The sequence below is a fragment of the Taudactylus pleione genome, unplaced genomic scaffold, assembly GCF_031769625.1.
Source record: "Taudactylus pleione unplaced genomic scaffold, aTauple2 ptg000372l, whole genome shotgun sequence".
NCBI lineage: Eukaryota > Metazoa > Chordata > Amphibia > Anura > Myobatrachidae > Taudactylus > Taudactylus pleione.
Window position 1 is genome coordinate 15597530 of NW_028284773.1, and position 21200 is coordinate 15618729.

Consider the following 21200-nt stretch of genomic DNA (forward strand, 5'->3'; position numbering starts at 1 on the left):
GGATGCAACAGGGCATCTGCGAGTGAGCATGAAGAATATTTTCTGTAAAGCACTTTGGATTTATTTAGACAGAAAATGACCAGCTTCATCTAGAAAAAACTTAATTTATAAAGTATATTTTATATTGTGATTCCTTAATAATTTTTAACTTATTCTGAAAGTGAGGGGAATATATTTTGCCAGGTGGTTTAGAATTGAGCATTGAAATAAAAGTCCAAGAATGCTTTATCTAAGTGGCTTTAGTGGATATCCTTATTAGTAACAATTTACAGAATTTAGTTAAGCTTCAATGTTGAAATATTGAGGCAGTTGCATTTATTTTTTTATTTTTATTGTTTAATATTTAGTTAGTATTTATTGTTATCCTTAGAATAAATGTACCTTTAGGTTCTATGATTACTGTAAGAGGGCAATATGCAGCCCTGTTTTTTTTAGCATCAGCAGAAGCTGTAATTATAACTGATAACTTTCTATAAGACCATTTGGGCAAATAAGATTTGGAACTTAGGCCTCTTTCAATAGTGAGGGACTTGACACTCAGTAATACAGTAGTAGGCCCTTTGAAATTCAAGGATTCAAGTATGATAAACCTTTTTATGGGAGGAAATGAGAATGCTGGTGTGAGATTTCAGTAAATATTAGAGATGTGCTCTGGCGCTCATGTTTTGGTTTTTGGTTTTAAATGATATTCATGTTTTGGTTTTGCCAAAACCACCCTCAAGTGTTTTAATTTTGGATCTGGAATTTTTTAAAACATTTATTAAAACCGTTAAAATCATGTAATTTGTACCTATTTTTGTTCCTACAGTATTATTAACCTCAATAACATTCATTTATATTTATTTCCTGTATATTTTGACCACTTCACAACTAACAATATTGTTTTCAACAATACTACCTAAATCAGTGAGCTGACTGGCTAAAATAAGCGTCAGAGCAGCGGCACAACACACATAGCAGTTTAAAAGAAAATAGCACATCTAGGAAACATAGTGTCACTTCAGTGGCAGAAAGGACGACAGTTTAATATAAAACTATACAATGCTATAGATTGTTTTATTAATCAAGAACTACAAACAGAGGCCTGAGGCCAGTACAGGGATATTAAGGTAGAGTAATGTGAAAGCCAGGTAAAGCATGCCATTGATTGATTTGATTGATTAATGATTATATGAATCGAGAAGCAGTTACAACTATAAAGAAAATAAATCAGAGAAATGGGCCATGCAAACCATAAGACTGTCAACAATGCCTAGTAAATGACAGCCCAGTAAAGTACAATGAGAAGAACAGTGGTGCATGATGGAATTGTCCTCTCTCCTGTCCTTATATTTTATAATAAAAAGGACATGCACAGTTTAACAAACCAAGCACTTCAGTGGCAGTCACTTTTGTGGCTGAAGTGCTTGGTTTGTTTGGGCCCCTACAAAACAAGCTAGCAATGGGCTTAAGGTGGCTAACAGTATTGTTAATCATCTCTACAGTTGTAAGATGTAAATTTCATCCTCACCCTGATCAATGTTATTATAATCATCACACAATATTAGATCATCCCCACTGGAATCCACTGATACAGAAGTCTCTGTACTTAGTTGTAATTGGTGGCAAAGGCCCTACTCATAGAATTTGTAGTTCATTTTTATGAACATCAGTTTATCCATATTTTTAGCCTCCAATGCCGATCGCTCACAAGATTCCCGGCTGTCCTAAACACACTTTCCGAGTACACACTGCAGGGTGGGTAGCTTAAGTACAGGTAATTTATAATCCAGTCGCACAGGAATAATCTTAAATATCTCTGATGATAAGGACCCCCTATATATAGCAATGAATCAAATTCACATGGGGGGGTGCTACCACTAACATATGCAATTTACATAGAAAAATAGAAGACAGGATTGGAAATGTCATTTGTAGTGCATGGATAATTTAAAATATAACTTTTATTAGAAACATTTTAATATGTATATAGATAGATAAAAAAGCATTTTTTTTTCTAAAATGAAAATGAAAGAAAAAAATGATAAAAATATGCTGTGTGTGATGCCTTCACTGTATGTCTTCAACTATGAATTTAATAAATAAACAATCTTGAGTGTGTCACCTTTTGTCTTTAGAAATTATTCTTATATGTAGTCTGAATATTATGAGTCGTTATAGCAAGGAATATGTATAGGTAAGTTCCTGTCAAGTATTTGTGGTAGGATTCCACATGATAAGGATTTTCATCAATCAAAAAGCCACATATAACCTCACATGTGTTATTTATCTAAAAAAATGCTTTTTTAAAATCTATCTATATACATATTAAAATGTTTCTAATAAAAGTTATATTTTAAATTATCAGTGTGCCACAAATTACATTTACAATCCTGCTCTTCTATTTTTCTATCTTAAATACAGCAAAGCTAATTTGTACAGTACAAGGGACTTCAAATTCCCTTTTTTTTTCCTCCCAGTATTCAAAGGCCTGCTAATTTGTACATTGTCATTAAAATAAGCCTCCACCATTCTATTGATGCTTAGCTTATCAGATTGAGTGACGGAAAAGGTGTCAATGTTAGCTATTTTACATTTTTCAGGAGTGAATTTTCTCTTTATTAATAGAGTTAATGTTTTCTTTAACATTGTGAAATATTGTTTAGATTTCAGGTGCCCTTTCTTAAACCTTCTTTCCCTTGACCACCGGCTTTAGTAGATGTTGAATCACTATCCTGAGTGGTATCAGCCGCAGCACTAGTACAGGGTTGTTGCTCTTACTATTCTATCGACTGATGCATATCGACTCACAACGCTCCTAGCAACACAATGTTTTATTTTATTTCTTTTAACTCAGTGCCTGAACACACAACACAGTACTTCACAATGCTCCTAGTAATGGCACCCTAATGAGGTTTTTTTTTAACAGAGTGCCTCACAGCGCTTCTAGTAATTGCCTCCTAATGACGTTATTTTTTAACACAGTTCCTAAACAAACAACACAATGCCTCACAGCGCTCTTAGTAATGACACCCTAATGACATTATTTTTTAATACTGTGCCTGAACACACAACATATTTATTTTTATATTTTTACCACAGTGTCTGAACACACAACACATGCTTCACAGAGCTCGTGGTAATGGTACTTTAATTATGTTAGTTTTACCACAGTGCCTGAACACACAACACAGTGGCTCACAGCACTCCAAACAATGGCACCCTAATGACGTTCATTTTTAACACAGTGCCTGAACACACAACAAAGTGTCTTTAACACAATTTATAGCCCTGAACACACAACAGAATGCCTTACAGTGCACCTATGTCATTTTATTTTTTAATGAAACAGTGCTCCTTTAAGTTAAACATAGTGCTACTAATGTAATTTTTTTTAATGACATAGTGCCCCTTTACTGGCTTTAGCACATTGCTCCAGTCCTAATGGCGTTTTTAGTGCCCCACAGTGCTGCAGCCCACAGTCCCAATCTTGCTTCGGTCTTCTGTGTGAACTGGCGCCAGATCACGAGGGAGGGACTTTTATATTCAATCCAAAATACGTGAGATATGATGCCTAGGTGTTTTGCCTCAGTTTGGCATCCAAACATGGTGGGAAAACTCGGGCCGGGGCTCAGTTCGACTCTGAACCCCTAAGTTCGGATGTGATCAGATTCCACCAAAACTGAACTGCACATCTCTAGTAAATACAGAAATCTTGTGTTTCACTATCATGATATTGTCATTTGTCACCCCCGTTTTCGTGGATCACCGAGGCCAGGGTCTGCATCTTCCAAAAGTAGACTTCCTGGCCTTGGCAACAGAGGGGAAATCTGAGTAACCTCAGCACTTGGATCTGCGATGCAGACAGGATGCGACTGTTTACTCCTGATGCATTATTAGTTGTACGGTATTGAACAGCTGCTTCCCTGCATTTGTGCGATAGTGTACAAGTCTGAATCAGGCCCATTGTAACCAACATGTTTGGAAGTGGATATGTTCTCTTATCCCACTGAGAGATCTCTTTAAGAATAATACCCAGACACTAAAACACAAATGGATTCAAATCAAACTTTCTATCTCTCTTGCCAGCATAAATTATTGTTCAAATATAGTCAGTCTCTAAAATCAGTACATTTGGCAATTCTCAAATTCATTAATTTATTAATTATTTTCTTGTATCTCTGAAGGGAAGAAGTGGAATGTGACATGGAGTTTCTTGGTTTACTAATATTAGAAAATCGTCTTAAACCAGAGACCCAGCCAGTCCTGGAGGAACTGATTGCAGCCAACATCAGGACTGTTATGATCACAGGTGTGAATGCAATGGACTCATATGCAGGAATGTAATAGATTAAAAGTTTACATAAGTGGTCATTTTCCAGTGAATTAAGGTGGCACTTTTTATAGGTAAAAACTGAATTAGTCTATAAAAAAACAAATAAATCCAGCAGCAAAATCACAGAAATAAAATTGACTCTTATGTTAACTTGGAATCTATAACCTAGAATCTAGAGAAAAAAAACAATTATTGTAAGTATGCCTTGATAGCTGCATTTACAGAGATCATGTTCCTTTTTAAAACTGCTGGTTGACTATTATATATAACTGTAGATATCCAGAGTAGTCCCCATGACTGTAGCTAAGGGTAGTGGCACCTTAGTAAATTCATACAAAAAGAAATATATTTATCACACTCTACAGTATAACACTCATACTCTTGTGCCTAGGTGACAATATACAAACAGCGACCACAGTTGCAAAGAACTGTGGCATGATTCCTGATGGCAGCAAAATTATTCTGGTAGAAGCTCTTGGACCTGAGGACTGTTCTCCAGCTTCTGTCACATGGAAACTTTTGGAGTATCCAGTGGATAAAGAAAATGCAAAAGTAGTTTACATCCTAAAATATATATTTTTTATGTTTTTGTAATGTAACCACTTTATTTAACTTAATAAGAATGTATAACCTTTTCTGCTAAAAGTGACTCTAATCAGAAAAACCTGTCCTCTCAAGTACACGTGGTCATTTGGGGTCTATAGACTTTTATTTAATAGAAAGAGATTGGTTCCATTGTCAGACGCACCCATGTTCCTGAACATCTTTTCGAAATCTTTCACCCCCCCCCCAAAAAAAAGGAGTCAAAGTCTACAAACTTCGCATACTTTAAATAACATTTAAATAATAACTCTTACAAATGTTATACCTCTGTAGTTAATTTGATATTTAGTCTGTGGACTACTTGCATTATTTTTTTAACTGTTGGTGGACCTTCTCAGTTGCATAGGTCAACTTTAGGATTTAAAATATATTATATGTCTAGCACTATTATTATTCCACTTTATAACATCTAAGCATTGTTTATATATACACGCTCTAGTGGTACATATAATGAAAGCCTCTTGGGTCAGACTTGGTATATTTGGAGGGTGGAGGGAAGTAGCATTTAGTCCTCTGTCTACATTCAGTCATCACCAAAGCTGACTTCATTCAGTTTGACTTGAATAGCACCAATACAACAGCATTTCACACTTGATAGTTCAAACTGCTAACATGTTATCTATGGGATTCTTACTGAACATTATACAGCTATACTGAAACACATAATTTGAATGTTAACAGGATCTCTGCATCAATATCGAAGATCTTTTGAACAGCAAAATCCAGAACAATGATTATCACTTTTCAATGAGTGGGAAGACTTATGAAAATCTAGATAGATACTTTTACGATTTGTTGCCAAAAGTAAGTGAAAATGCACAACAATCGACTATGGTAGCTCTTTAGAATGTTTAATATATGACATGATTGATTTAACAGACTTTGATAAATCAGCAAAGAAATAAAATATTCCCAATACATTCAATAGCTCACAAAATTAGATTTAACGGCCCTAACTGTGTGGAGTTTGTATATTCTCCTTGTGTTTGCGTGGGTTTCCTCCGGGTACTCCGGTTTCCTCCCACAATCTAAAAATATACCGATAGGTTAATTAGCTCCCAAATAAAAAAAAATAACCATAGTGTGAGTGTGTGCATGTTATAGGGAACATAGGGCCTGATTCAGAGCCGGCGCTCTTTCAGTCAAGACCATCACGACCATCGGACTTGCGACGAGACCCTTGTGGTAGGGTCTCATTGCCGCAAGTCCCAGTGGACTTCTTGCTCTTTCGGAGCAAGAAGTCCACCCACTGACTTCACTTGTGAGGTCAGTGGGGCCGGCCCCAGACGTTAGGCGTTCCCATGGGAACGCCTCCGTCTGGGTAGCCATGCCCCCGGCTCGCCCACCAAAGGGGGCGTCCTGTCACTCAACATCAACAGCACGCCCCCTTTGATACGAGACCCGGAGCGACAGTTTGCCCGTCGCTATCCGGGTCTCGCGCATGAGCATGAAGGAGCCGCCTCCGTCATGTGCATGCGCACTGGGCCAACATCGACCCGCTTGCGAGCGCTCAGGCCCATAGATTGTAAGCTCCACTGGGGCAGGGACTTATGTGAATGGCCAAATATTCTCTCTGTAAAACGCTACGGAATATGTGTGTTTTATATAAATAACTGGTACTAAATAAGTCTCTGTGTATCAGTTTGATTAGTCATTAGACCTTACACTTAGCTGATGGTGAAATGTGCTCTAGTTTTGCAGTTAAGACATAAAAGACAATAATCATATATATCATATATTGTATACTGTAAAATACTAAATTTGTGACATAGTTATCAACAATTAAGACTCTATCATGAAAGTGATGGGTTTCTGCCCTATCTCTGGGAGTGATGAGTCTTATATAATTGATGTTGACATTGCGTACAGACAAGAACCTCCCACTTTCCTTTCCAGTCACAGTGAAATGCTCTTTTTCTTAGCCTTTTATTACATATTTTTATACGTTGGCCAGTAAATATTATATTGCACAGTATTATCGGTACATTCAGTTTATTTCCCATTTTAATAAAATGCATTTATATTGTTTCTATACAGATACTGATGAATGGAACAGTTTTTGCGAGAATGTCACCAGGGCAGAAATCAACAATTATAGATGAATTTCGAAAGCTTGAGTATGTATCACAGTGTGATATAGAAATAAGGTGTTTGTCATTTTCAGGGACAAAGTCATAACGCTTATGGGGTGATTTGCTTTAGTGCTATATTACTTTATATACATAACATAATGTAAGAAATGCATGTATCATATATTTAATATATTTCCGAATGTATTGTCAGTTAACAATTAAGCTATGAGGCGGTATGTATAATGAGCAATAATGCGGTCAAACCCCTGGCAATGTAATTTTCGGGGGTTTGACCACATTTCTGATATGCACCAAGCTTCGGAAAGCAAAGTTTTCCTCAGCTTGGACACAATAGGTAACACCACCCTTAGATGGCGTTATCCAATAGAAGCCTATGGACTTCTTTCCGCAAAATGCTGTGAGAGGGATCCAATCAGATCCCTGTCTGCACCCCCCGGTGGTGCACGCGTCATTCTGCATATGCGCAGAGGGACTTCTGGTTCATAAACCCGGAAGTCACTCTCTCGCAAAGGATAGCTCTTATCATGTGATTTTCTTCATGCATAATGGTATTACTAAAGCCAGCATGCATGCGATGATTGGCAGAATGCATCACATGCAAAATGTGAAGCTTGATGCCCATGGAACTGATACAGAGAAAAGATTCTGGGGTTAATTCATTATGCTAATTATCAGGGGCTGGATAGCTCCAGATAATTAGGTATCCAACTCGCTGTGGGTAGCAGCGGTGGATGCAATGCCAATGAAACAATTCAACATTGCTCCGGTGTACAGCTGATTCAAAAATGTTCTTCATTACTGCTTCTCGCTACTGCGCATGCATGAACATCAGGGACATATTGGGGTAATATCTGTGATATCACCTGCATTAGCTCTATAATGAATGGCCCAGGCACTTAATTTACTCAAGAAAAATACAAGAAATCTGAGCGTAAATAGAATTCTTAAACATTTAATAGAAAATTAATCTAAAATTTAAATAAATCAAAATAAATCAACATAAAATACACAATAGTAATAGGACAGATCTTGCATTAACCTGAAATATTCACATATACTGAGATCAGAAAAACAACATTGAGTGATACTGTAAAAACATAATGAATAGCAATATAGCAGAATCTGATGTACACTGTTGTTAGTATCCCTATGGGTGTTGTGATGGATCACTTAAAAATAAGGATAGTACAGTATCCAAGTTGACTTAAAATAAGCCAGACACGGTTAAGGAGTTCAGTCCAAAAACCAGTGCTTTCCTTATTGATGTCCCTGCACTGATTGGTGGTTATAAATATCCAGATGAAACCGATTACTTAAAGTGGGCTTAAACCAGAAAAGAGTGGTGACCGTCACTTATAGGAATTAATGGTTACTTAGCTGATTTTCCCTGTTGTTTAAAAACAGTCCGTGTAAGCCTGATCGATATTCCTCCCGGTCTCGTCCTACGTACTTAGGGCAGTGTCCGGATTGCTGCTCTGGTGAGGTGGCCGTGTGGAGGGAATCTTAATCTCGGTCTGTGCTGGAAAGGCTCTCCCCCGTCTTGTACCGGTACGCTATTGAAAGGGGATGAAAAGACCAGTCCGCTACCACTCTTATCCCGCTGTGACGGGATCCAATGTAGCCGATGGTTAGACAACTAATGAAAGTCTGAGTTGTCTTTTACGGCAAAGATCTCTGTATAGACGTGTGGAAGTAAGATATTTAGTATTTTTGTAGTACTTCATTTACTCAAAAGTAGGTGAATATGTTAATTTTCACCTGCTTTTGTAGAAATGAAGTGATAGTGAAGTGATACGAGTACCATCATGCAGGGGAGGCTTGCTGGGACCTATAGTCCTAATGTAAAAGATAATATTACTTCCAATCTAATCTTTACACCAATTAACCCTACACCCACTGCCCAGGAGTGTGGGGGATAACCCCAGGCTTCAGCCCTGGCCTAGGGTACACTGGAGAGGCCCTTTCTATTGGGGCAGGGTACCACCTCCCCAGGAATCCCCCGCTTGGTCTGACTAGTTGGGGGAGATGAATGCTTTGGCCGGGGGACCTCATCAAGTGTGACTTTTGTGGCATTGCCCCAGCAAGCTCCCCCCCCCCTCGCTAGTGGAGCCCGTTGCTGGTTCTAAAATTACTAGGGACACACATTTTTCTCCTTAATTTTAGAACCAGGGCCAGCTCCAATAACCTGGTACTGGTTCATTAAACACTGGGGGGTTTTTTACCCCATATTTTTTGAACCAAGGTTGGATCATAGAGCCTGGGGATGCTTATGCTACTAAGGGTGGAACCCACGTCATTTGTTTTTTAAATTGACACTTTAATGGGTTTAATTGTTTTTTTACACTCTCACTAATCTGTGTATGCTTCTGCTAAACACGCTGTTCAGGAGGGGGTCTATTTGAAACTTCTGTTTTAGCCCGAATTTGCTTAATTGACACCCGCAATCACAATTCTTGGTAAATCCCAGTGTCCTAATCCTGTCCATGAAAAGTACTTGTGAGTTTGCCCGATGGTGTATTTACTTCTATTTTTGTGTTCACCAGTGTTTTGCAGAGTGATTTATGATATACACCTGTGTTTGCTTTTAGTAATTCCCCATTTTGAAAAACCGGGAAAACACACCAGTGAATGGCATCTTAGACAGACACGATTCTACAGTCTAAATTCACTAACTTACAAGTACACACACATTAGTGTTAATTTTGTCTGAACCAATTAACTTATCAATATTAACCCATCAATATGTTTTCTTTTGGCGTGTGGGAAGAAACACATGCAAGCACAGGGAAAACATGCAAATTACACACAGATGGGCCATAATTAGGTAGTGAACTCATGACCTCAGAGCTTTGAGACACTAATGCTAACCATCACAGCACCATAATACCCTTTGATCAATGATTAACTGTTGGATGCCTATTTATGAGGTTTCCTGCTTTAAATGCTATTTGACATTTACTGCCTAAAAAAAGGCCTACTTTGCTTATATTAAGTCATACAAAGTCTTTTCAGTGTAATTCTCTAAAATAGTGTTCTGTGCAAACAAGCTTTTCAACTTTTCCAATAATTAAAGTGAGTAAATCATTGGCAAAAATAAACATTCCATTGTATCAATTTTACAAGAAAAGAAATGAATTTCTTGCACTTAAAAATGTAAATATTTTCCATTTTGTTTTGACAATTTCTCTATGCCCTTTGTTGCAGTTTTTTTCATTTTGGCTTCAATGATAGCAATTTTGTTATCTAATTCTAAACTAATAGATGCAGTAATTACTGGTCCAAGCAGGCATTTTTTTTCTGAATAAGTAACAGGACACATTGCTGCTTTTTACCTAGGTTAAATATATATGCAAAACAGCACACATATGTAGGTTCATTAATATTTGTAGTTTTAGCTGAAAATTATTCCGAATAAATTTATAGCATTCGTTGTTTACAATTACCTCTTTTCCACCAAAAAAACGGGTCCGACTGGGTTTTCAGACATGGTCTAAAACCCAGGTCAGACATCGTTTACACAGTATCATCGATCTGGGTTATTCTCAGGTCAGCCCCGTTCACACTGAACCTGGGTCTGCCCTGCTAAACTTGTGAGGTCTTAAAAAGTGGGAGGTGACTGCTCCACAACCACCAATCAGCTCATTTTAGGCATGACCCAGGTCGGATAACCTGGGTTGTGCCATTTATACTGCACCATTATCCAGGTCCAACCCAGGTAGCTACCTGGGTTGGATTGCAGGGTCACTGGACCTGGGTTATTTTCAGGGACCCTTTTACACTGAACTGCGACCTGGGTAGACCCAGCAATAACCCAGGTTTTTGCTCTGGTGTAAAAAGGGTATTATTTGAAGCTATAAAGATTTTTTATTGTAACAGTTAAAGCTTATGTTAGGTAAGGCAAGTACACAGAAAAACATCAGCTACACAGAGAATTGTTGTGCTTATCACAGTAGTAATTACCTGTGCTCAGGGTTGGACTGGCCCATAGGGATACAGGGAAAATCCCTGGTGGGCACCATTTCCTGAGGGCCCTACCCCTTCCTCTGATGTCAGGTTCCAGACAAAATATACATTGTTACTCTATTAGATGGTCAGTTACATGGTCATTAATGGCTGGATAAGTCTCTGTGGGGGCTGGCCATACCTCTTAAGCACGGCCCCTACCACTACATTCCACCAGTGGGCCCTTTATGCCCCAGTATGACACTGCATTTTCCTCAACCTTTGGTAGAAATTATTTCCTTCTTAAATACATGTACTGTTTTGTGTTGCAGTTACTATGTTGGAATGTGTGGAGATGGAGCCAATGATTGTGCAGTAAGGAACCATTTTCAGTCTGTAATTTTATGTTTTTACTCTCACTTTTGACCAATTGTCATCTTTCGTCAATTTTCAAAGTAATGTAATAATGCACCTGTAAAGGCCAAATTGGGGAAATTGTACACAGATCAGATTTGGTAACTTCATTTACAGAATTATAAAGGTGACGATCAGAGATGCAAGAAATTGTTTCAAAGTTCTTCATCTGCTTCTAGAGTTTGAAATTTTGCAACAAATTCTCATATTTTTAAGCTCACAATTGAGGTAGTAGATTAGCAGCTATAAAACACACATCATGGTGGTTGAGCCAAATTTCCATATTGGCTATGTAGGTCCAAGGTAGTCACACTGGGCCAGTTTGATCAAGGTTTGAATTGGTTCAAATAGTTCCTGTATCTCTAACAATGAGTCATTAGTAATTTGACTTCAATCTCTTGACCCTAAAAATCCAATGAAGCCTGAACCAGGCATCTCATCCAACTCATTGCTCTAAAGGCTGCAACCCAGTGCAATATGTGTAATGGTGGGGAACTCCAGCACAACCCAGTCCAATATGTTGAATGGTGGGGAACTCCAGCAAAACCCAGTGCAATATGAGGAATGGTGGTAAACTCCAGCACACCCCAGTGCAATACTGTATGTGGAATGGTGGTGAACTCCAGCACACCCCAGTGCAAAATGTGGAATGTTGGTGAACTCCAGCACACCCCAGTGCAATATGTGGTGGTGAACTCCAGCACACCCCAGGTGTAAAGCCTGGGAAAGTTCTTGCAGTTCAATCTAACATTTTATAGTGTGTAAATCAGAGGTATAGCTTGAAATCATGCCCCATCAAGTCAGTACCTAATTATGGATGTATTGTTCAAAAACAAAATCAAGTGCCTGAGTAATCTAGAATGAATCATTCAATGTAAAACTTAGCTAAGCAAGTAGGCTTATTTAGCAGGTCCAGTACAGTGTATAAAGTCAGCTAAAAATAATATGGAGTACGTGACCCCCCCTATAACATATGGACCACAGCAGCTGCATAGGCTGTTATGTTCAAATTCACAACACTGGGTCTGATTCACTAGCGTACGCAGTTGCTAATTACACACGCAATTGGTCGAGATTATTGCGTACTGCGCATGCGAGAACCAGTCATTGCGATTGGGACTGTGATCGCAGTGGCAACGCAGACCCATCGCAGAGTGATTGACAAAAAGTGCCGTTTGTGGGTGGTAATGGGGGGTGGTCGGGCGAATGCAGGCGTGCCAGTACATTTTAACGGCATTGCAGGGGCGTGCATAAATTAGCAACTGCGATACCATATGCAGCCTGAGGCTTCATAGTGTGCGCTGAAGTAAGCAATTCCTGACTGAGGTCTGACCTGCCTTAACTGTGTGTATGGGCCCGATGGTACTCGATTGTACCCGATGTTTTCGCAGTCTTGCTAACCATTACGGATGTACGTGTAGGTGAAGTGGACGTCCTTATGTAGTGCTGCAGCTGCATTGCGATCACTATGGATTAGCATACTGCATATTGCGATCCGTAGTAAATCAGGCCCACTGTCGGAAATAATATACAGTACATTGAGGACCTCATTCACAGCCGATGTTCGCTAAACTGCGCATGCGTAAAGTTTGCAATACGCGTGCGCAAACTAGCTGTTACGATCAGAAATTTCTCTCTCCTTGAACACAGCCAGGTCGTTAGTTTGAGTAACAGAATGAACCTTTTGTGGGTGGTAACAGGGGAAGGTGCTTGAAAACGGGGGTGTGGAGATCCGAACGCAGGCGTGCCTGATTATGCGAACGGCGTTTTATGGGAGTGCATAATTAACAAAGTAGTGTCATAGCACACGTGACATGGGAGGTTTGTACACTGACTTGATCGTAGTGCTTAAGAGAGGGTATGGTCAACCTTAAGCTCTATGACCATCTCCGATGGTTCCCGATGGTCGCGATTAATCCTTATATCCCAGGAGATGACGTGTGTTGTGATCGAGAAGGGGGCGTGATTTAATCTTATGACCGCTTCTTACCCTCGGTCGTTCAGCTAACGATCTCATCTTAGGACCGCAACTTGTGATTGCTTCATTTGCATATCCGGCCCCTTTCCCCAACGACCGACTCTGAATGAGGTCCTAAGTACCTAGCTAACTTATGTGGATAAGCAACATTTATTACTGGAATGCACTTGCGTTTTGGAGCTTTCACATCTATCTGAGGGCAAAAAATACAGACTGCAAGTGAAAATAGGCCAGTAATACACATCTTCTCTCTCAGGCTTTGAAAATGGCCAATGCTGGGATTTCTTTATCTGAACAAGAAGCTTCTGTGGCTGCACCTTTTAACTCACAAGTCACAAATATTTCCTGCGTTCCAAAGTTACTCAAGTAAGTGTTGTTGGGTACATTATGTCGGCACTCACTATGGCCACAGTAAGGATGTCGACATGACAATGACGGGGCCGGGATCACAACTCAAGTGTAGTGTTACTTGAGCATTTCAACGAAGTGGGTCTTATAATATTAAACATGCCAGTAAGATGCATATTTAAAGTTCTAAGACCTACAGTATATGGTTGAAATTTTTAAGTAGCATTACATCTGTGTTGGGATCACGGCAACAACATTGTCATGTCGACATACTAACTGTGGCCATAGTGAATGTCTACATTATGTCGACACTCATGTTTTTTGCTATTCTATCTAAAGGATGTAGACTTTAAACCAGGACACATTATTTGATTAAAAAAATTTAAAAAATAACCTCTAATTCAACTAACATGTAACAACATAAATTGTGTTTAAACTACTATGTGCCCAATATAATTTGTACCAAAACTAAAATATTTTCAGTTAAATATTAAATATTTTATAGATTTCCAATTGACTAACCCATTGTTAATGCTCTTCCATACTGGAATATCCTTGTTATTGTCACATATATGCTATAAATAATTTCAGGACTAAACAAATATTTTACCATTTGTGGCCCAGACTGCAGAAAGTGGAGTAGCTCCTGGTACAGTACAACCAGCACTGAAATGGTGAAGGGCTGGGGCTAGTGTTTAAATTACTGTATATTAAACAATCCTGGCTACAGTAAGGCACTCAGTGCTGCAATGAGTAAAGTGACACTGTATGTTACAGAGCGCTAAGGACTGGGGTGCCACCAACACAGAAAATGTCCAAGCAAGGTGCACAGTCACAGTTCATGCACAGAGCTTGATTGGCTAAAGAAACCAGGGAGAGCTTACCTCCTGTGGTATTGTGCAATGGAATAGGGGATCTGTGAAGTGTGAACTTAGAAAGTGTGTATATCCTATGACTGTGACAGAGTTGAGTGAACTTCTGCATCATCTTGTATGCTGTGGAGTAACTTTGGAAAGTCATAGAAATTGAGAAATAAAGATCTTCTTGCTTCAAGATACCTGCATCTGCTTGTATCCTGTGACTGCCAGTAGAGTGCCAAATGCTATACGGTTCTCCTGCTGTTCTGTGATGAGTCCAGTGTCTCCAAGCTCAAGCCCTCCACCAGCTACCCAGTGCAGACTGGTCCTTAGTAAGGGACCAGTGGAAATTAGCTGACACCAACCAGGAGATGTTGTAGCACAGTGACCACACATAACCAGAAGCAAGTGATTGCAGGTGCCATTGATAGAAGCCTGGAAGTAGTTTCAGGAGCCAGTATAGGAGCTTGGGTAGAACAAGTGGTTCCAGGTGTAAGCAACAGGCAGTTACTGATGGTGAGAGGGAATACCTAGGAATGCTGATGTAAGGCCACTCTGGTTACTAAAGGATGAGCAGCAATTTTTATATACAACAAAATCTGTGATTGCCTGGTGGAGCGAGGTACTGTAATCCAGTTTAAGTACCTCAAGGTTAACTTATATATAGCTTGTGTTTCTGAAGAACAGGTGTCTCACACACTGCAAGCAGCGCCATAGTTCTCGCAGAACCATCATTTAGATAGGATTCTAGAGTCTGCCTCTACAACTAGGGCACAGAGGGCCTAATTCAGCAGTGCACGCTAGTGAATGCAGATTCACGATGATCGTGAATCTGCGAAGGCACGCATGTGCAGAACGAGTCTGCAACCCACGCACGTAAACTGTCAATCACTGACAGTCTACTGCCATTCGGGGGTGGGGAGGGTGCAGCGTTGGCCTCCGTTTCCTGAAAGAGGCCAGGTTCTCCATTGGCTGATGGAGATTTCCTGGCCTCTTCCTCGCAGCTGCGAAGGCCAGCTGCATGACCCCATAGGTCACATTAGCCAGTCGATGGTCCGCAGAGTATCTGATGCTGCGTTGGAAAACGTCGCTCGGATACGTAATGCAGCAGAAGGCGTGATATGCCCCCTGCTGCATTACCATATTAGCACAAACGGAATAGCTAAGCTGCTTGTGAGCAGCTTAGCTATTCCGTCTGAAGCTGAATCATGTCCAAAGTCCTGTGACTATGAGGGTTCAATCTCCAACCACTCCTCTCAGGAGTAGGAGGAAAGGTGGCTGTAGCTTCAGAAATGTTGGATCCTTTTGGCCCAATTTGAACCTTAAGTCCATTAGCAGCCGCTTTCAGGTAGATGGGTTCATGGGTTCAAAATGGAGTCTGAGGACACATGTATCCTGCTGTAAGTATGTCTGGCCTAAATGTGGAGCATATGCTACTGGTAAAGAGTGTGCAACCTAACATCAGTCCCAAAATGTAACGAGTGTAGCAGTACCTATGAACAAGCACATCATGATGTGTTTTAAATGAGTTGTAATTAATATTGTCGGCAGAACTATTAGGCCCCAGTACTACGGTTGTGCATCCAGGGTTGTGAATACTGGGGCCTTTTTTACATGCCACATTAAGTTGGCATGGTGACACTCTTTGGGACATATCTGTGCCACCTTCGGCATCCAATGCCCTCGGATAGGCCCGGGCCTGAGTAAATTGGCCTGATGCCAATGGTTGTAAACTGCTCTTGTTAGTAGAATAGCTGTAATCGCCTGGAAGAAAAGCTTGCATTTTTTTTACACTATCTTATATATTGACAGGGAAGGACGAGCTGCTCTTGTTACATCTTTCTGCATGTTTAAATACATGGCTATGTTTGGATTAGTCGAATATGTCAACACGCTGTTGCTCTATTGGGTAAGATTTATGTAACATTGCAATTTGATTACAACTACACTTACAAATGAACATATATATATATATATATATATACCAACAAAACAGTAACCAATAGTTCATGTTTTTACAATATATTTAAATTTCTTTTACTTCCCAACATTCAAGCTTGAGCCAGCTAATTCCTCTTACCTCACTATACACTATAGCAGGGGTATTCAACATGTGGCCCACAAGCTGCTGTGGAACTACACATCACAGCATGCCCTGCCACAGTTTTGCTATTAAAGCATGCTTAAATTGTGGTAGGGCATGCTAGGATGTGTAGTTTCACAGCAGCTGGAGGGTCGAATGTTGCAAACCCCTGCACTATAGGAACATCCCTTTTGTGGTTTTATGACGCTATTCTGAGACATTAAAGCTGTATGTGATGACATTATGTTTATATGTGGTGTTATAATTGGCTATCATATTATATTAAAGGTGATATGGATATACTTGGGTGTATTTTACGTGCTGAAATCAGTAATGTTCACATTATTTAAAGTTTTGCCATACCAGACAGTAGAGGCAGATTGAGACTTAGGAAGAGAGGGTCTGATTCACGCTATGGCCAATAATCGCATGTTTGCGTATGCGTTTGCATCAATATGCGCACGTGCGAGTCACTCAATGCACTCGGGAATTGTATGCTCGTAGTACACAGACTGGACGCTACTTTGAGTGACAGATTTGTGGGTGGTAACAGGGGAAGGTGCTTGTGAATGGGGGAGTGGTGTCTGGCCGTCTAAACGGCGTTTTATGGGTGTGCATAATTAGCAAAGATGCGCCATTGTACACATCACTTGGTTGGATTTCAACCTGCAGTGATCGCAGTGCTTGCGGCGGGGTAGGGCGGGTTACCTCAAGCGCTGGGTGCAGCTCCGATGGCTCTCGATGGTTTAGATTAATCATATACTTCCTGGAGATGACGTGTGTTAAGAAAGAAAAGTGGACGTCTTTAAACCAGTGTGCGTTTGCTCTGCCTTCGCTCTCTAAGACATAGAGGGCGTCCTTACACCAAACAATGCGATTGCGGAATTTGCATACCTTGCCCCTTTTAGCTGCGAGAGAGCACAGTTTAGTGTCTGGGTCTGAATCGACCCCAGAATTCTCCAATCATGGAGATAGATAAATTGAACACAGTTGCCAACATCAAACAATCGGCTTCTAACTATCATTTAACAGGCTGTGCTAGAAAAATTACAGAAGCTTATTAGTTGCTGTGAGTAACTTCTCAAATGTATCTCTCCTCAAGGTTTGATAAATATCCCCCTTACAGTGGCACTGGATAAAAATTATGAAAGTGTTTTCATGTAGGTAGGACCAATTTATCTGTAGCTGGGGCCAACACAAAGTAGCTGGGGTTAGTGATACAAAATGCTCAGCGCATCATACTGACCAATAGACAATATACATGTAATATAAATAAACACAATTTAAAACAGAGAGCATCCCAGTGATCAACATACATCAAAGCTAAAATCCTAGTAATCACCATACAATACAGAAAGCATCATTATGACTGTCATGCAATACATAGAGCATCCCATTGATTCCCATACAATACAGAAAGCATCCCAGTGTCACCATAAAATACAGAGAGCATTCTAGTGACCACCCTACAATACAAAGTGCATCCCAGTAATCACCGTACAATACGAAGGGCATCCCAATGACCATCATACAACATAAAGAGCATCCCAGTAATTCCCCTACAATACAGAGAACATGCCAGTGACCACTATACAATGCAGAGTCTGTCACACAATATCACCTCCTCCATCATCTCCCTCTTCCCCATTATTAATTTACCCCCACATCACAAGTTAATTCTATTCAGAAATGTTAACCCATTAATTACCTCCCTTGGTCTAATCAAAATGAATCCCATTAAAAGATTGAACCATATCACCCTCATAATAAAACCCAATTATACTAAATACTAAACAACCCCTATATTCATAACATATATTCCCTTAATTAACCCCTTCCTCAATCCAGCCCCTTTTAACTGTTCCTGATTGATCTTCCTATGCTGATTTCACAGCACAACCACAGTGTGCAGGAATGCTAGTCCCATTGCAGCATGTGATGGGAGGGTCCACCAGTGTGGAGGTAGGACCCATGTACTGCAGCAATAGGCAACTTGGCCCCTACATAAAAGAGCCCTCTTTTTCTTGGGTGCTGTAAAATAAGTAATAAAATATCTACATTAAATAACTTTATTGACATTAACTTTCCACGCACGGTGTACGTAGAAGAAGCGCCCAATTACAGTTTAAGAATGCTGGGAATAGAAATGGTTTATTGTCAGATGATTTTGTAAATTTATATTGATTTGTTTTGTGTTTTAGCAACGAAACATATTTGGAAATAATCAGTGGCTCATACATGATTTTCCTATTGTGTTTGCAATCTTTTTTACAAGTAAGTATATCTAATGTATGTATCCATTATTTTGTACTGTTTAAGAACTTCAGATCTCATGTATTGCTTGATAAATCATTGAATTGTAATATTTTAGCTTTTCCATGTAATACACAAAGTATTGTTTATGGCCTTTTCAGTGAGCTCTACTTCTGCATACCCAAAACTGGCAAAGTACAGGCCGCCAGGACAGATGATTTCTCCTCCTATGCTGTTTTCAGTGCTCTTCAATGTTCTTTATACGATAGCAATGCAGACATATGCTTTTCTCATGGTTCAGCGGCAGCCATGGTACGACAAGGATGACATTTACAGGTAAGTGTCACAATATAAGTTCTTGCCCCTTGAAATGTACATTACTGGATGTCATTTTTCAATTAGGTCTGTAATCAGGGGTGTAAAACTGTGATGTGACTCCCAATATTTCTTTTAACTTAACCTTACTGGATCATCTACCTGCCTGCACTCTCTTGTTGTCTGTCACTCTGCTACACAACATACTGCACTTCCTGTTTAGATAGGAAGGGAACATTAGAGTTCCCTTTCCCACTGAGTATAATTTTATTTTAGAGTCATAGAATTCTTGGGCTTAAAATGCCTTGTGGTATTGCCGTTCAGGGAGTTTATTAAAACTTTAAAACTTCCTGCTGACCACAGACATTGTGCTTTTCTCCTCCCAGTTCAGCTCTCAGAGGATATGACATATGGGAGCAGCACAGGTCGCAGATAACTTACCTAAGGGTTTCTTCAGCTGCCATACACTGTATCAGCTGCTAATCTTAGTATGCCAGTAGTCACATCCATGGCTATAAAAGATTGTTCTGCGAATGCCATTATATTTGAAATGCTGACAATTATCTTATTAACTTTGGGTTAGGCTTTGGCTCCGGTTAGGGTTACGCTGTGGATAGGGTTAGTTTTAGGGTTAGTTGATACGTAATGAATATGTAAACAGCATTGACATCCCAACTGTCGACATTCACAATGTCAACATTCTAAATGTCAACTTTCTGTACCACACCCCATGGTGTGTACGTTCATGATGTTGACTGTCTTTAGCTAGTTTCAGTCATACAGTAAGTAGTGACAATGTTATATTGCCTAATAAATAATAAACAAGAATATAATATAGTTGAAAATATAATAAGTAGAGAACATTTAATATTGTTTTTGTGGATAATTTGTTACAAAAATATATATCTGATGGTTTGTTGGTAAGAAAGGAATAACTGTTCTAAGATAAAGATAATGTTTGGTATGCTAAAGCTAGGTTTTATTTCTATTTCTCCCAGTGCATGTAATCCAGAAAACAAAAGCTTAAATTGGAATCTTACGTATGTGCTAATTCACCAAAGGACTAAAATAAATTATGAAAGCTTTGAGAGCACAACATTGTGGCTGATAACGTCTGTGCACCTGGTGATCTTGTCTTTTATCTTCTCCAAGGGAAAACCTTTTCGAAAGCCTCTTTACACTAACTGTGAGTTTATTTGTTATTCTTACTGTATTGAGAAAAAATTGTATATTGTCATATCACTGTCATACATCAAAAATAGAAGTGCTGACTAGGTTCAGAAGGGATAAGAAAAAATGTAAAAACATGTAATGTACATCTAATGCTGGGCATACACTATACAATTATCTATAAAATATATCTGTCCAATCTGGAATGATAACCTGGTAATATATGGTAGCAAATGACAGTCGATCATATGGTCTTAAACCCTGGAAAACGGACAAAAAACAATTGTTCATATTGGTTAAATTCATGTGGTTTAACCAATTTGTCTGAATGACCATTTTTGTCTGTTTTCCAATGTTTGTGAGCAAATGGTCTTTTGCTCCCATACATCACCGGATTTTCATTCCAACCAGCCAGATTGGACAGAAATCTGATAGATAATTGTATAGTGTATGCCCATCATATGTTATCTATCTATATAAAACTAAACAATCAACAAATAAAATATGCAAATTGAGAGCTGCCAGTTTGAAATTTCAATAAAGTAACAATACTCGTGTTCCAGTTACAGAATGCTGTTAAACTAGATCAAGGGTGCTGAACCTTTTTTCTGCAAAGGGCCAGTTTGATATATATAACATTATTCACGAGCCTGGTGCAGGCCACAACCCTCCGTGTGACGTCACACAGGGGCGGTGCACAAGGGCAGCTGTGTGACCGTCTGAAGCGTCCTGAGGATGCTCCAGGCGGCACTGCTGCATGGATTCTGGCTGCAGGGTGCCATTCTACGCACCCTGCTAGCCAGATGAGACTAGCAGAAAAAAGCTCTGA

At 39.5% G+C, this 21200-nt stretch overlaps 1 protein-coding gene across 1 annotated transcript in view; it reads left to right on the top strand.

The window, feature by feature from the left end:
- LOC148508305 (putative cation-transporting ATPase 13A4) overlaps window positions 1-21200 on the top strand; it is a 77068-nt gene that overhangs the window by 49573 nt on the left and 6295 nt on the right. Inside the window, exons 18-27 of the mRNA XM_088444707.1 lie at window positions 4167-4291; window positions 4707-4867; window positions 5600-5722; window positions 6956-7035; window positions 11286-11328; window positions 13602-13711; window positions 16363-16459; window positions 18835-18907; window positions 19048-19222; window positions 20200-20387. Of these exons, the coding sequence (XP_088300833.1) occupies window positions 4167-4291; window positions 4707-4867; window positions 5600-5722; window positions 6956-7035; window positions 11286-11328; window positions 13602-13711; window positions 16363-16459; window positions 18835-18907; window positions 19048-19222; window positions 20200-20387 (1175 nt within the window). The remainder of the gene's footprint in view (window positions 1-4166; window positions 4292-4706; window positions 4868-5599; window positions 5723-6955; window positions 7036-11285; window positions 11329-13601; window positions 13712-16362; window positions 16460-18834; window positions 18908-19047; window positions 19223-20199; window positions 20388-21200) is intronic.